Source organism: Phoca vitulina, unplaced genomic scaffold, assembly GCF_004348235.1.
Source record: "Phoca vitulina isolate PV1807 unplaced genomic scaffold, GSC_HSeal_1.0 scaffold8, whole genome shotgun sequence".
NCBI lineage: Eukaryota > Metazoa > Chordata > Mammalia > Carnivora > Phocidae > Phoca > Phoca vitulina.
The window spans coordinates 62,723,766-62,740,679 of NW_022589711.1; the positions used below are offsets into that span (position 1 = coordinate 62,723,766).

Genomic DNA, 16,914 nt, shown 5'->3' on the forward strand with positions numbered 1-16,914 from the left:
TTCAAACTACCTAATTTTGAAAATTATTTTACTCATCTTTTAAAAATGATTTGAGTTGTTTTTTCCAGTGTTAGTTTTCATCGGATTCATAAGCAAATGTAGAAAATCTGAAGATTCATTATCTGAGTTGTATAATGCTTGTCTTATTCTTTAAAATATAAAAGGATTAAAATAAACATTTAATAGTTGAAGTCTTAAGTATACTATAATTACTAAATGCAGTTTCAGTCTTTAAGAAAAATGGGCTGGGACTCTTAAGGGAATTGTCTATCTCTCTCAAAGTATTAAAGAATCTGTTTTGAAACTACAAAATTGAAAAAAAGCATAACAATATTCAGAAAAGGATTAAAGGTATAATTTGGATGGGAGAGGCTAAGCAGAAATACTTGATGAGTTCATTATAAGCCCACAATTTAACAACAAAAATTTTGCTGTTGTCCGTGAGAGACTGACGTAGAGAATGATGTATTATGACTAGTGAACAAAGCTAAGTAAAGACTTTAATCTTTAAAAAGTATTAAGTGAGAGTTAACCTTATTAATGGAAAGAAACTAAATGATCATTTAAAATTATTCTTTCACAAGAAAAGTAAAGAAAAAGGATATGGAAAACTAAGCAGTGATGAAGACCTCGAAATAATTGTTGATCAAAAGCAGGTAAGTGAACGCTTCCATACATTTTCTACTGTCGCACTGTAGACCTTTTTTCTTTTTTTTTAAGATTTTATTTATTTGTTTGACAGAGAGAGACATAGGGAGAGCAGGAACACAAGCAGGGGGAGTGGGAGAGGGAGAAGCAGGCTTCCCACCGAGCAGGGAGCCTGATGCGGGGCTCGATCCAGGACCCTGGGACCATGACCTGAGCCGAAGGCAGACGCTTAACGACTGAGCCACCCAGGCGCCCGCACTGTAGACCTTTGACAGCTGAAGCCCTTTGAGTGTTCAGCCGTGCCCTGGTGGCTGCATTATTAGCCTGTCCAGCGGAGGCCTGCGTAACGAGATAGATTTTGAGAGTCGCTAAGCCTCCCTATATGATCCCTCAGACCCACTGACTTCTGCATGCTGTCAACATGCATGTTCTGTATGTAAGAACGATGAAAAATAAAGCAGAACAAGATCAGAGAACTTTTGGAAAACTACATTCCCCAGTGAAAAATGAATCAATACAGTGATAATTTGGTTAGAAAAAAATTTAAATCAAAAAGTAAGTTATTTTGAAAATGAGAAAGCTACTGTTAGTGTTAAACAATGAGTATGCTTTAAGGGGAGGTGGGTAAAAGACTAAAAAAACTGAGAAGCTAAAAACATATATATTGCCCAATTTACTTTATCAGAATATCTGCAATAAATTTAAAGACTATTTTAAAAATATAAAAAGAAGAAGCTACTTAATACTCTTTAATACTGCCTGTAATTTGAGAAACAGCTAGCTTGGATTTTATATGGGCCCATAAGGTGAAATGAAAACTGCTTAATAGACCATAAACAATGATATCAGGTAATGGAAGGTATCCAACTAACGCCACTGAATTGGCATTGGCCCTCAACGTCTTTGTTAATTATCAAGGAGACAAGATAACTGCACACCTATTTAAGGTGTAAGTGGCACTGATTCTGAGGGTGATGTAAGCTCAGGTAGAGACTGAGAAATAATTCAAAGGAGTCTGCGTAGATGAAGAGGTTAGAAAGAAAGCAGTCAGCAAGTTGCAGAAAGGCAAGTGGAATTTGAACAATCTCATAATCGTTTGTTTTGCATCGTGATGATTGCATTAAAGGAGCCATTGTGTTTATTTCTGAAAAATAAAAAAAAAAGGAAAAATGACCATCAGAAGAGAGCAATCAGAAAAAAGTAGAGTTAGAGACTTGCTTCTTGGGTCTAGAATAACTGAGGGTAACTGAAGTGGTCTTCTGGGGGAGAACTCACCAAACAAAACACCTCCCCAGAGGTAGAAAATAGGTTGTCTTACAGTGTCCACTCAAACTGCCTTTGAATTCTTTTTACTTGCCTTATCTTCACTCTCCTGCTCCTGAGTAAATTGGGGGGCGGGGGGGCAGAGGTTGGCAAGGAATTTGGCCCTGTATTTCTGCTTAACGCCAAATTGTCAGTTTGGTTAATAAGATCAGTGGAGCTAGAGCTCAGGTGCTCTGCTGGGCTCTTAGCTATCATTTTAACTATGCCAGATTAATTACTTGGGGCACAAATCTCCATCTCCCACAGATCCTATCCCTAGACTGGCATTCTCAATCAAGGACGGGACCCACCCAGTGAATGAACTAGTAAAATACAATTGAGTATATTATGAGAACACACATACCTATCCATTTCTCTATTAAAAGGAAAAGTAAGTTATTTTTTTTATTTCTTCCTTAATCGTGTAGAAGTTAAACGTTTATTCTTTTTTGTACTTTCTTAGTATCATCCTACCCTCAAAGGCTGCTTGCTTTTTTTTTTTTTTTGTTCTTTTTTTGCCTAAAGCTTTTTTTGTTTGTTTTAACTAAGTTTTGGGATAGAGAAAACCATAAAAGTATACGTTGAGATCTTTGGAATGGAAAGCCCAAGGGAGTCATTGTTCTTTTTTTCTCATGGTAGCTTTCACAACATTTATGTTGTTGTCCCCAAACACATTTTATTAACTGCTAAGAGAACCAACTTTCCTTCTGTTTCAGAAAATAATGCTTTTCTTACCTGGATCAAAGGAGGGAGGATTTGACTTGCCCAGTCATTGTTTGCCTCTGTAGTTAATCATGTTTCCCCCAGTGCCACTGCACCAGTTGGCACCAGTTGGCAGTGACCCAGCTTTGCTGAGTCATTCATGTCAAAACACATTTTAAAAGACGAGTCATTATGAATATGAGTTGGCTTTCGCGTTTGCTGTTGGCAGTAAGACTAGTCCTTCCTTTTGGGGAAGGTTTACCTGCTGATGATGTTGTGATCAAATCCTAGGTTGAAACAATGACAGTGTTGATACCTCGAAGTAAAATATTTAGGGTAAGACTCTAATTAGTCTTGATAATACTACAAAATTTCTTTCTACGCTTAAGAGAGCGTCATTAAAAATGTGTATGTGTTTATGTGTGTAAAACACATTCGTTTACTATTGCTTCATTTCATAGATATTATATATTTGGGGAGGAATCTTTATGTTCAGTTTAGTCTTTCCGCATCTTTTTAGAAACATGGTAGATATTTGTTAGTCAATCTTCATATAATTGCAAATAGCTTTTTCAGTAAGTGCTGCCAAAAGAAAATCTAGAGAAGATAAATAAAATAGTTGGAGTGCTGTGCTGGGCAGAAGTCTACTAATCTCATTAAATCTGTCATTCAGAAACTGTCGTTCTACAAATGCTGTGCAAGCTATATGCTGTTTTATCAGTCGTGTGACTTGCAAGACTTGTACTCCCACAGAAAGCTCACAGTTTTGCTTATATAAGCAAACTAATAACAGAAGCAGCACAGAGTATGTGGATTTTGTTCTCCCTGGCCGCTCCATTCAAGGGGGTTAAAGGTGATTTCTATGTTATTTCTACCTGAGAAAAAGTCATTTTGGAAATGTGTAAGGTTTTATTCTTAAAAGGCAATATTGTGCTTCTCTCTTTGTCAAATGTTATTGGCAAAATTTATTTGAAATTCATATGAAAATGTTCACAGAATTCTCTAGACAGAATTCACCTGTCCTAAAGTAACAGGTGCCAGGTATAATCACACATACACACACCCATATATAGTCATTTAAATATAGATGTATGACATTGGCATTGGAGTCCATATTTTCCACCAGAAATCCCTAGAGTTTTCAAACTTCAAGCATAGGAAAGCTATCAAAGGAAGCATATTAGATTAAAATCTTAATGCCTCTAAACCCCAGACGTTTGACACAAATATATATATATTTCATTATTTATAGAATATGTTATATAATTATACAATTATTACATATAATTATAACAAATATATATAATTAATAAATTGTGTGTTTGGCTTTCCAGAACAAATATTAAAAGAGAAATTTTAAATATATATTTCAGATCATTTTTATTATTCATTAAAATGTTCTTTCCTGATTGGAGGGAGGGGTGGATATTGTTTAGGAATAGATTTCATGTACAAATGAATTTCCTTTTGAAGTTACTGAGATTTTAAGGATGGGAATCGGGGAGTAGATGTTTAAGTACCTTGAGTAAGGGATTAAAAACATTTTCTACTTTAAATAATAAATTCATTCTATTTTAAATTACTATTTTTAATTAGAATAGAGTCAACTTAGTATCAAGTTATGATATGCTGGACCAAGATGACCTTTCTTCTAAAATGTTTTCAAATTCCAAGTTAGCTTAACGGATGTATGTAACAAAGGGTAACACAAAATTATGGAATATTATAATTAGATCAAGGATACACTCACAGGTTCAAACATTTCAAAAGTGGTTTTATGAGTATGTCATGAATCCAGTTGGTTTTGGACGCAGAGTTGCAGCTGCATATCCTTCAGTGCGGTAAGGTGGGGAAATGTCAAATGTCAGCCAGTTACAAGGGGAACAAGTGTGCAGAGATCAGAGCAGTGGTTCTCAAATCCTAGCAGCCTTAGAATCCCCTGGAGGGCTTGTTAGAACATAGGTTTAGGGCAGGGGGGGCCACCCCCAGAATTTCTGATTCTATAGGTCAGGGGTAGGGCCCGAGAATTTGCATTTCTAAGTCCTTAGCTCCCACTGCTGGTCCTAGGCCACATTTTGAGAACCACTGGGTCAAAGGAAACAATTATTGTAGTTCTGAAGGGAAAAAAATATACCTGACTTGTGATAAATTCGACATTCTTCAACTAAGCATTACCTGGAAATCTAAAAACTGGAATTCATAGACATCCAACAAAATGTTTAAAAATAAGAAAACCACAGCCATTTATACCCAGAGGTATAAATGCCTTTTAAGACCCAGATTTGTAGTTTGACTAAATTCTACTCAGTACCCTTGTGATCTTGAATCAGTCTGAGGTATTTCTTTTTGTAAAATAATATTCTGCTCTTACCATCTCCTAGAGTTTTTCCTGAGAGGATAAAATCTGTAAAAGTACTTCATAAACTGTAAATCATTATGCCATTTTTAATTAGCGAGTCCTAATCACTGTATTGGTCTGTTTTGCCCACCGTATGAACTATCATAGACTGGATGGCTTAAACAACAGACATTTCTCATAGTTCTGGAGGCTGGGAGGTCCAAGATCAAGGTGCTGGTATGGCCGGTTTCTGATGAAAGCTCTCTTCTGGGCTTGTAGATGGCCAGCTTCTCACTGTGTTCTCATATGCAAGGAGAAAGAGCTCTGGAGTCACTTCCTCTTATTAGGGCTCTACCCTTACTGACTCATTTAACCTTTACCACCTTCTTGCAGGCCCTATCTCCAAATACAGTCACACTGGGGGTTAAGGCTTCAACATATGAATTTGTGGGGAAGGGACACAAACATTCAGTCCCTACTACCCCACAATCACAATTTAGCAAAGAGGAATATTGAAGTCTAGAAAGGTGAATCAAGTTGCCCTGAGTCCTGGTTAGGTACAGAGAGAGCCCTGGAAGCCAGCCTTCCCTCCTGACATTCGGTCCAGTGCTCTTTCTATGATTCCACATAGCTCCCTACAGTTGCCCATTACTGGTCATCCCATAGGTGGGTCTTCAGCTGTTTTGCTCCAGTGTTCTAATTATATAAAATAATCATATACTGGAAGTATCATAATTGGCCGCTATTTATTTATTGAATCCCCACAGGGATAACCTTTTCCATAAACACTCCTTAACTGTTTACTTCCCTCTTGGCCCCTGTGGCTCCGTTAGGAGAGGAATGGCTTCAAAGTAAATGTATACAGAATTAGAGCTAAAAGGTTGTTAACATCCAGTTCCTCTTCCCTTCCCTACAAAGCACCAAGGAGAGAAACAACACATGCCTTTCTTAAGCCCAAGACCTTTCTGAGAGTGTCCTTTTAAATTCATAGAAGGCTGAACAGAAAGCGATGGAAACTAGAATTTCTGTGATTTTTCTCTAAAGAAAAAGAAGAAACCAAGTATAGCCACCCCCTTGTGTTTTCAATAACACAGAGGCATTTGAGTGGGATAGCAATTCTATCCTAGTGGCCATTGTGGGAATGAATCCTAAAGAGGAAGATACGGGCCATCATGAAATGAAAATGGAAGAATGAGAAAAACAGATGAGCTGGAAAGGATACTCGACTTCCCTCTGGTATTAACAGATAGTGTGGTCATATCACCATCTAAGCAGCCGACACGAGTCTTAGACTCATAAATAGTAAAGGGATGGGGATGTTATGTGTCATTGCTTTGTACTCAGCACCATCTGGCCAGTGCTTTCTTTGACATATCAATATAGTGACAAATTTAAATATAATTCGGATCCTATTTACCTCTGAGGGGATTTATAAAGCATGAGACCCTGTCTCTTGGTATCATGTATAATACTCTCCTGGAGTATCTTCTTAGTGACAGTATTGGTCAGCAAGAACAGAAACCCCTCTAGAGTTACAGAAGAGAGACCATCTGGTCAGCCTGGAGATTCCGAAGCAGATACTCCAAGACACTGAAAGGACGAAGCAGTTGCAGTTGCCCTCACTCCTCTCAGAGCAGACACAGGCTCATTAGCGTTTTCCCTGGGCAAGACTGATAGATGAGAAATGATTCAATGAAAATAAGACATACTTACTCGTGATGAGAGAGACCGAAGCCATTCAAATCTGCTGTCTCTCTGAAATCAGCATTGTAGTAAACAAAAGATTCACTACTGTGGTCCAAGCAGTGCCGTCTCAGCTGCAAAGCGATTTATCATCATAAATACTGTACAAGGAAGGGGACAAGTTTTTCCCCTAGGTTAAGTAGAAAAATTACTGCAATAGGGGCATGCTCACCCTGTGTTTTATTGCTAAATATTTCCTAATTTTGTCAAGCAATATAAAAATAGTTCTGAGTTACTGGTAATTTGGCGGGGGTGGAGGAAGCACGACAAGGGGAATATCTTTATCTTTTCCTTGTAAACTCACGATGGTGAGTTTATCTGTGTTTGTTTAACTTCATGCATTTCAATCCAGTAGTGCCAATTCGCCTAAGTCTCACCTCTGACTCTAGGAAAAGCAAAAAGGGTAGACCTACTTGCTTCATTTTGGAGTCTTCGGACACGTTACGGAGAAGTGAAGGTAGAAGGCCAGAAGGTCTAGACAGTCACTCCCTACAGAGTGACCCAGAGACAAGCAAGAGAGACCCGAAGTAGGAGGCCGTCCTCCTACTTTCTAATCTCCGCTCCGCCGCTTACGAAGCAGAAGACACTAGAGTGAGAAATTGAAGTTCTCTGAGTCGCCGTTTCTTCATCTATAAAATGGAATAACACCGTCTGGCTCAGATGTCTGTTGTGAGGTTCAAATGGGGACGCCCCCCTGGAGAGCCCTGTCCGGGCCACCTCTGCCTGTCTCATGTTCTTTCACCAGCAGCTCCTGCTTCCCGAATGTGCAGCCGGTTGTAGCATCGCATTTTCACTTTGCTTCTTCCTGCTGCGTTACTAGTACTAATACTGTACACACCTTCTGGAAGATGCCGTGCAGGTGCCCTAGGCTGGTGCATTTTCAGCAGTGCTGGCCCCTCTGCCATGGCAAGCATTGGACATTGGATATAACAGAGTCCTTACGTGGTGGTAAGAGCAAGGCTTTCACAGACAAGAATCTGAATTAAATCTGAATGAAAACATGTATGGTCACATGATAGTGTTATTCCCTGGGGAAAATTAACCAGCCTCTCTGAACCTGATATTTCTGCCTATGCAGGACTTTTACTACCTTTTCTTGCCCCGTTTGCTTGCATCTCAGTGAGTAAACAAGTAACCAGCATTGGTGAATAGCAAGCACCAGCTTTCATCTTTCCCAGTTTTCTAAACAGTCATGAAAATCACAGGGGTCGGTTAAAAACTATAATCACCAAGAGAGAGACCATGAATTACCACCTCAAGTTCAAGAAATATGTATGCACCACATATCTTTATTTTAAACTATTGATGTGCAGCCTATGTTCGTTACATGTGACATGAGATGAAACACTGGACTTTCAAGTTGGAAAAATATAGATGTTCGGTTATATTCAAATAGCCCCTTTTTTCTTTCGAATCTAATGGGGAAAAGTGCTGGCAGCATGTTTAGTCAGTGAGAAAATAAATGTGAAATTGAAATGACATGAGCTGACATGCTGAGTGTAAAAATGATGTGATATATGAAAATAACAGCCAGAGATGGTAATATTTAAAAGCAGACTCAGCCATTTGGAATACAACTTGAAAAGAAACCATTCAGCCTTTCACTGTGGAAGATTTATATTGTGCTTTTACTGGCTTGTTTCTGGTTTTGTTTTGGGTTTTTGGTGGTGTTTTAAGTAGGTTCATCTGATCCGTAGGAGAACCATAGACATCAGAGCTGTTAGGAACTTTAGATAATCGAATCCTGTGGCTTTCAGACGGTGCTCTGCGGGACCCGTTCTGTACACTGTGAATGGGGGGCTGGGGGGCGACACTGTCTATGATGAGGCGCGCCTCTTAGAGAGCAAGTCAGCCGCTAGGTGTACAGACAGGCTTTGTTCAATGAAAGGGTGCTACTGCTAAGAAATTTAATTATATTGGTCTCTTTCCATCAAAATAAGTTAAATGAGTTTCAGAGTAGGGAGGTAGCTTGACCGTGTCACCAGGTTATTTTATATCATAGGAAATATTAGAAGTCAGGTGTGCAGCCCCCAGTCTTGGGGTCATTCATCTATCCCGATAACTGCATTCCTAAATTAAGCTGCTTATCCTTTCTTCTATGTTCCCTCCTGCTGGTCAGCTAAATATATCAGGCAAGCCAGAAGAATCACTCGAGAGAAGTGTGTATTTCAAGTGCACAGTTTGTAATCCATTAAACTTGTCTGATCTTTGTGAGAGGATGTTTATATGAGATGCTTCCTACTTCATAAAGAGGTTCTCACAAATCTGTGACAACTTCCTAGTATATATCCGTGTACCAGCATTCAAGATTTTAAAAGTGGAATCTGCATCCTAAGACACTCCTAACAAGATTAGCAAAATGTTCCCTCCATGCTGCAGCATTCAATTTCTCCAGCTCCTGTGGGGTCTTCTCCACCTGGATCAGTTTATCATCGCCCTCTCAGCTGGTGGTGCGGATTGTGGACCGTGTCCAGGGTGCCACACGTAGATTTGCAGTCCGTCCACTTTGGGAGGCGCTGCCAGCGTCTTGGCCTAGCGAACCCCACAGGTGAACTCACTGATTACTGGGAGGATCCGCGGCTGTTGGCATAAGGGCTTGGAAAACCAGATGTGGGTGGAAATATTTATGCTGAAATGATTTATGTTACATATTCAAAATTTGATAAATAAAGATAACAAAGGAACAAACAGACCAGACCAAAAAAAAAAGGTTTTTTTTTTTTAATTTAATTTTATTATGTTATGTTAGTCACCATACAGTACATCATTAGTTTTTGATGTAGTGTTCCATGATTCACTGTTTGCGTATAACACCCAGTGCTCCATTCAATACATGCCCTCTTTAATACCCATCACCGGGCTCACCCATCCCCCCACCCCCTCCCCTCTAGAACCCTCAGTGTGTTTCTCGGAGTCCATAGTCTCTCATGGTTCGTCTCCCCCTCTGATTTCCACCTTTCTTATTTTGATAACTTAAAACAGCAGAGAGAGTTAAGAGCTTAACTTTCTCTTCCTCCCCTTCTGACTTTGGACCCAGGTGCCTGTGCTCTGCCATTGCCCCAACCTTGTCATTTCTGTGCTGGTGCTTTTGTTTCTCTCCCATCCAGGCCTTCCGGTACCCTGTCTTTTCCTTTCTGCTCAGCCCCACTCTCTGATCCCCGCCTCTGGAATGTGGCTCTTATTCAGACACTGCATATATAAGCTTTGACAGAAATGCAGTTCTTGCAAACCTACTTTTTTTTTTTTAATGCTCCACTGCTTCCTTCCCTTTCTCCAAAACAGCTCTGCAATTCTGTCATTTCCATTTTAAGTCATTAATTTTTAACATGGTCTACCCCCAATCATAGTGAGTACCACTTCCTTCCTATCTCGTGATCTAGGAAGAACACAGGCATACACAAATGATCATTCAATACAATTGTTATTTATTCCTCACCATAGTAACTTTTTTTTGGCCAAATGATCTCATTCTTGAAATATATGAATAAGTGACTTATTAAAGAAATGGTGAGAGAATGTACCATCTCGGCTTTGTGTTGGATGTTCTGAATAGAAAAAAAACATTCATTCATCACTTTTTTTCTAACAAAATTATCTCATTTGTATAATTTGTGAATAATTAATGAATTCTTGTTGTAGAAAAACACTAAGCATGGAAGTCATTTTCTTCCAGTCAAAGGTTGTCCAATTATCACTTCCCTAGACTCCAGCTTTTATTTTTAAACTTCAGATGTGCCCCCAAAATTGATGCATTAATTTTTGTGAACTATGGGAATCGTTTCTGAAAAAAAATTACTGAGTGATGGTGCATCAGTTGATGGATTTTTTTAATCAAGTTGTTTAGTACAGAATAAAACAAATTGAAGCTCACGTACAGGCTTACTCTTCAATTTTATGCTAAAGATGGAAAACCTTGGAAACTTTACTTTTATGAAAAAGGAAACAATTTATTTTTCACTAAAAGAATGAGCAGTCTTATCCTTCCACCCAAACTCCAAGGAACTTGATTTAAAATCATCCCTCTGTGGGTCTATGAACCACAGTAGCCATCCAAGACATGCCCCGTGGACTCCAACGCTGTTTGGCTTAGTGCAGCCCATAGGTGATGGGCACCCAAGACTGGAGAGAACCAGTGCTTCTCACTGTCTCCCAAGTAATTAATGCAAACTCTTCAGTTGGACTTCCAGGCCATATGCAGTTTGGCCCCTGACTACCCTGTTATTCTCACTCATTGCCACCTCCGCTCCACGCCCCATTCATACTGAACAACTTGAAGCATCCCAAGTGTGTAATGTTCTTCCTCCCTTTTTGCCTTTGCCCCGTATATGTGTATATGTATATTATCTGTATCACAGATCTTCTGATATCTCCCACAGGAGTGAACGGGTGTGGATTGGAGGGAAGGAGACCTCCTTGTGGTTCCAACTGAGGCTTTCCCCTTTGCGAATCCAAATGCTAAGAGAGGAGAGAGAGAAAGCACAGGTTTCTCTTGGCTCCGTAGACGAGGACTTCTTAAGCCCTAAAAATGTGGGGGGCGGGGGGATGAAAGAGGGAAAAAAATGAAAAGCAAAAGTAAAGCCTGTTCCTGAAGAGAAGAGGGAGCAAATGGAGAAACAGAAAAACCTCAGAATCTTTTGTTTATAGAAATCTGATATCTAAACAATTTTGCTATGTATTTTCTGGGGCTTTGTTGTAGGGAAAAATGTTTAATTGTGTTTTGTACATTTATACCTTTTGTTGTTCTAAAAAATTGGGGGCTTGATTCTACCCTCTTCCCAAGGTCCCTTCCCCCCGTGTGATAGGCGGGGGAGCAGAGCAGAACCAGCTCAGGGGATGTTGGCGACATTTAACTTTCAGTATTCATGGGAGACAATTAAACAGGGAATCATATGTTTAAAAATTGGTTCTAAGATAAACTATATGAGCAAAATTAAACTGTCTTTTATTCTTCTCTATTATGAGGTAACTTAATAAAATAACTTCTGGAGGAAGATACATGGGATGCTGCTTTAAAATATATACAAATTTCAGTAGAAATAATCTAACCTTTCAGTTCACTCATTTATTTCACAGAAACTTCCTGGCAGTGTATTTCTAGCTAGGTGTTTGCCAGATGCTGGGACACAGAGATGACATAAACATACTCATGGCCCTTAAGAAGCCCACAGTATAGTGCGGACCTTCCGTCAGTAGGCGTTGACGGCGCCGGTTCTGAGCTGGTCTGGAACCGAGTACTTCCAGGGAGCATTTGGGACGCTACGATGTGCATTATTTCCCTAGTCATGGTCCTGAAAGAGTTCCAGAGTCTTCCTAGCATTCATATATTCCCCCGACAGGACTTGGGATTTAGGAACAATGGCCAAAGATGTTTTTTGGAGCCCAGCTACTCAAAGAGAGGTTCACGGATAAGCAGCATCAGCATCACGTGGAGCTTGTTAACAATTTATACTCTGAGTCCCAGACTGAATCAGAGTTTCTGAGAATGGAACCCAGAAATCTGTTTTAACAAGCTTTCCAGGGGATTTCTATGCACACTGTAGTTGGAGAAGCACTGTTTTAGATTATTCGAATTGTGGGGTCAAGAAAGGATCAGTTATGATTTTAGTAGAGACATTAAACTTTCATATCCTAGCCCTACGAAAGAAAGGGAGTTAAGACAGGTATCTTAAGTCCTTTATCTGAATGTCCCTAACATTTCAAATATTCCCTCCTAGCCTCATTTATTAAAGTGAACCTACACAGTAATCAATCCTGTGACCCTGGTTGTTACAAAAAGGAAGTGTAAATGATGGAGACCAAGAGGTATATCTTAATAACCTGATCTTTGTCTAATCTTAGACCATTTTTATTAAAAGATTAATAATAAACACTTACGTAGCATTTACTATATACTACACCCTGTTGCAAACACTTTATATACATATTAATTCATTTAATCCTCCCAACAACTCCATGATGTAGGTACTGTTATCCCCATTTCAGAATGCACACTAAGGCATAGAGAGTTCTACACAGGTCTGCTTCATGGCGCAACCTCAAGGAGCTAGGCCGTGTGCCGCAGTACATGCAGCCCTGGGTCCGAGGAGTTCACAGTTAGCTTCTCTTTCCATCATGCTTTCCTGACTATTTAGGGAGACATTAGCTAGATAGATTAGTAACAATACTATCTTGTCCATGCTTGGAAAAATAATGTAACATGGTAGAATCTGAGAAAGCCTTTCTATTTGTAAAGGAAAGATGTATGTGTTAAAGAAAAGCATAAATAATTTAAGATGGGTACATTGGAAAAGAAATATTCTCCCTTCAAAAAAAAGCATTCTTGAGCATATATATGTATGTGTATGACTGAGAGAGAGAGAATGTGTGAATACATAGCCATAAACACACATACCTGAAAGCAAACCTATGAAAAGGGGCAGTTGCCCAGTCCTAGTAGAAATGCCCACCTCTGGGGCAAATGGGCCACTGCACTGTGCTGAATGACGCGGCCAGGGGACCAGCCAGTCTTGTAAAGGAACCAGTAAAAGGCACATACTGCATTTGGGTTGCTACATGTGTTTCAAGTCCTTGTATCTGAAGTGCTTCTCATGATCAGTTAAATCCTTATTTTGTGTCTAGACTTACCTCTGGGCTCACCATATTTGAAAAATTCCATGCTCGGAACAAAACCAGAAAGTTCACCATTTTAGCGTTTGTTGAATAACTTTCTGTTAAGGGAGTAGATTGCCATGCTCTGAAAATGTCACCCGGACAGCTGCCCTACAGGGGCTGACCTTTCTTCTCAGGCTGAAGTCCCTGCTGAACTGTTCAGGAGAGCTAGTTTATCCCAGGTCGCTGGAAGATCTCCAGTTTCTTTGCATGCCCATTTGGAAAAGTGGTCTGAGGATTGAGAGTCTGCCACCCCTTCGGACTTTCACCCAAAACACCTCTGCCCCTCTGAGCTCCTCGTGATCCCTGCATCCTCCCAAAAGCAGCGCTCCAGTCTCCCTTTTGGACCCTTACCTCTTAGTGCCAGAGGGCTGATGGTCACCCTCGGGGTCCCTTCTCCCTGCTTACTGTGCTCATCACGAGGATACCAAACCTCCTTTGGAAACTTTGGACAAAGTAGAAAGTATCACCCTGCTCCCAAGGACTCTTCATTGTGCATACTCTCTCATTTTTTTGCATGGTCACAAGCATAATTTCCATTTTCTGCAGAGTTGCAGTCAGTATGCATTGTTTTGTATCTGCTTCTTTATGTAACATTAAGCCACACTTACTTTTCCCCATTGATATTTTGTTTTTATAAATGTCATTTTAGTGGTTGCCTTATTCTGACTCAAGGTGATCTTTAGGCATTTTTTTTCCCTGTGACTTTCCCTGGCTTTGCAGTGACCATCCACAGCATTCCCTTCTTCTTTTAGGATGCAGGTTATCAAATTAAAAAGGAAAGGAAGGGATTGCCAGAAAATCCTGTACGTTACTATGATCAGACGTGTACTGATTTACCATGAATTATGCGTGATGTTTATGGGAATCTGCACAGTGTCATCTTTTACTATTCCTGCACCTTTAAATATCACTGGAGATGCCACCACGCATGTTGCACTGCTCTCATAAAACCTCAGGTTTAAATCACAACCTACGTGGCAGTTATACGGGATTCTGCTTCCTAAGGCTGACCACAGCCAAATCACAAACATGGATTTGCATAAATTTGGTTTGCATGAATTTTTAAGTTTGCTGAGAAGGGAAATTGACTAAATATTGTTAGAGCCACAAATAACTAAGGATATAATTTACTTTGGTACCATATGGATTGAGGACACAGATGTATGGGCCCACTAGGATATTCCTATGCCAAAAAAATATAGAGACTTAAAGACGCATAGTGAAAATCTAAGCAACTTATATGAAAGGGACGCCACTAATTGGGTTATAGAATTAAGCCCTATGACTTTTTCATATTGAAAGGCAAGATAAAAATAAATAATTATGAATGCATTTTAGAATATATGGTCTTTTTTGTAAGCATTCTAAATTTAAAAATCTTTGCTAGGGTCCTAAAATGCAAAACTCTACAGACGCAAGGGGTACAGGAAGTTATTAAGTCCATTAACAGAGCCAAAATACAAGTGAGGATTCTAAGATTCAAGTTCCTGGCTCTCCCGATGACTTTCTATTTGACCTTGAACAAATCTCTAAGCCTTGACTTTCCTATCAGCAAAGTGATAATATTTTCTTTACTTCTATCTCACAAGAATTCTGGAAGACTTTCTTTAAGAAAACTTAAAAAATAATCATCTGAGCCACTCAAGAGGATTACTTCCTGTGAATAAATCCAAGATAGTATCATCTGTAAGGAAGCCACTCACGAATGCCCTGGGGTTATGAATCGACCTCGGGTTAAAGAGCAATTTAAAAATGAAATTCCCGGTAGAAAAATGAACATATCCATGATTATTACTTTTAGATGCTTGGGGAGGGAGGCAATGTGGCTAAATTTTGTGAATTTACAAGTGATAGAATTACATTGCATTTCCTTTTGAGTGATTCTTTTGATAATTTTCCCTCTAATCATAATGAGAGAAAAAGTGGGTAAGTTGTCATATTTATGTCTTTCAACTGTCTTGAAAAGATTTATATTATAAATAGAGAGTTCTAAGGAAATAACACCACTACTGATTTTATTTTTTTTAAATGAACAAAATTTTTTTCCTAGAAAAGCAAAACTTAGGTTGAGGCTTCTAAACTTTATTTAGTGGTCAAGAAATAGTACATTCCAAGTAAAAACAACATATACTACCTGTCCCCTGGGACTAGAAGAAGGCCTCCCAGTTGAATTTTAACCCCTCAGCCTTCTTTAAAAAAAAAAAAAAAGAAAGAAAGAAAAGCATGTAGAATTCATAATGAGTCTTTAGCAGAAAAGTCACATAATATCTTTCAAAACACAGAGAAACCAAATTAGCTTCAGCAAGGTGCCAGAGAAAGAATTTCCTCTCACCAAGTAAGTTAACATTTAGAACTGCCCTGTATACCTTTGAAGGGAATTGAGCCCTTTACCAATAAGCTGTCTTCAGAACAATTATTTCAGGGTGCACTGGTATAAAAGATTAGTAACCACGAGTGAGTTCTTATTATTTTTCCTCATTTAGAAATCTGCTTCTGACATCACAAATGAGGCCTGCAAATCAGCTTCCACAGAACATCCAGCTTATCAGAACTGGGGCGGGGCGGGGCGGGGGGGGTGGGGTGGGAATCCAAAAGAACATATATAAGTTTAAAGTGGGACCAGAGCTGAGGACAGGGGAAAGAAGAATGCAGAGAAATTTAGGTAAATCGGTTTGTGCAGAGGTCATTTTAAACACGTGCGTAAGCATTGTAGATGAGATTGTTGGAATTGGTCAGATCAAACTTTAAACCCCAGTGGTCCAATTTAGTTACATTATGACAAGAGTGGTGGAGGGGGTGAGAATAAAAGGAATTAACATTGTCAAGCACCTACTATGCGCTAGACAACAGCCTGACAGATATTATTATTATGCTAATTTTTCAGAATGGGAAAAAAAAACCCAAAGCTCAGAAGGATTGAGACACCTGAAAAGAGTGACGTAACTAGTAAAGCAGCAAAAATGGAATTGGAGTTCTGCCTCCAAAGTCCATGTTCTTCCTGCCAACTGCCTTTCCATAAGCCATCAAGAAAATTAAACAGTACCACATTTTGTTTACTTTAAAGACACGGTCCTTAGTTACTGTATATTGTCCAGTACACTTGGGAGTTTAAATAAAAGAGTCTTCTTTAAAAAAAAAAAAAAATCACAGATAGCAAAGAGAAAGGTGGTGCTGGGTCAGGGTCAAAGCAAAGCCTCTGCTGGTCACCTACTGGGGAATTGCCTGTCCCTTTCTAGACATTCTTTGGAAGAAGTTGAATGCTGAATAATGGAAGTGGGCAGGCAGAGGGTTCTCCTGAACCGTAAGAAACAAATAAAAATGAAAAATATGGTGTGCTATTTCCTAGTTTGCACATAATTATGTCTATATTTCACTCATAATTGGCCCAAAGATAAATTGTACTGGAAAAAATGGCTCATTTCACCAGGCTTTTCTTCATTCTGAGCACCAAAGCTTCTACATTCATGGCAGTTTTTTTTTTTCACTAAAAGTTAATTCCTGAGCTTAGTTTTTATAGATCTTAAGTTAGT

General features: G+C 39.2%; 1 protein-coding gene across 5 annotated transcripts in view; it reads left to right on the forward strand.

Moving 5' to 3' along the window:
• The window catches only part of PEX5L (peroxisomal biogenesis factor 5 like), a 216,224-nt gene that overhangs the window by 57,105 nt on the left and 142,205 nt on the right, over positions 1–16,914 (forward strand). For 2 of the 5 annotated variants that reach the window (XM_032407136.1, XM_032407138.1), the window contains exon 2: positions 585–656. The exons of the other annotated variants lie outside the window; for them this stretch is intronic. In XM_032407136.1, the coding sequence (XP_032263027.1) occupies positions 585–656 (72 nt within the window). The remainder of the gene's footprint in view (positions 1–584; positions 657–16,914) is intronic. 5 annotated transcript variants of the gene reach the window in all.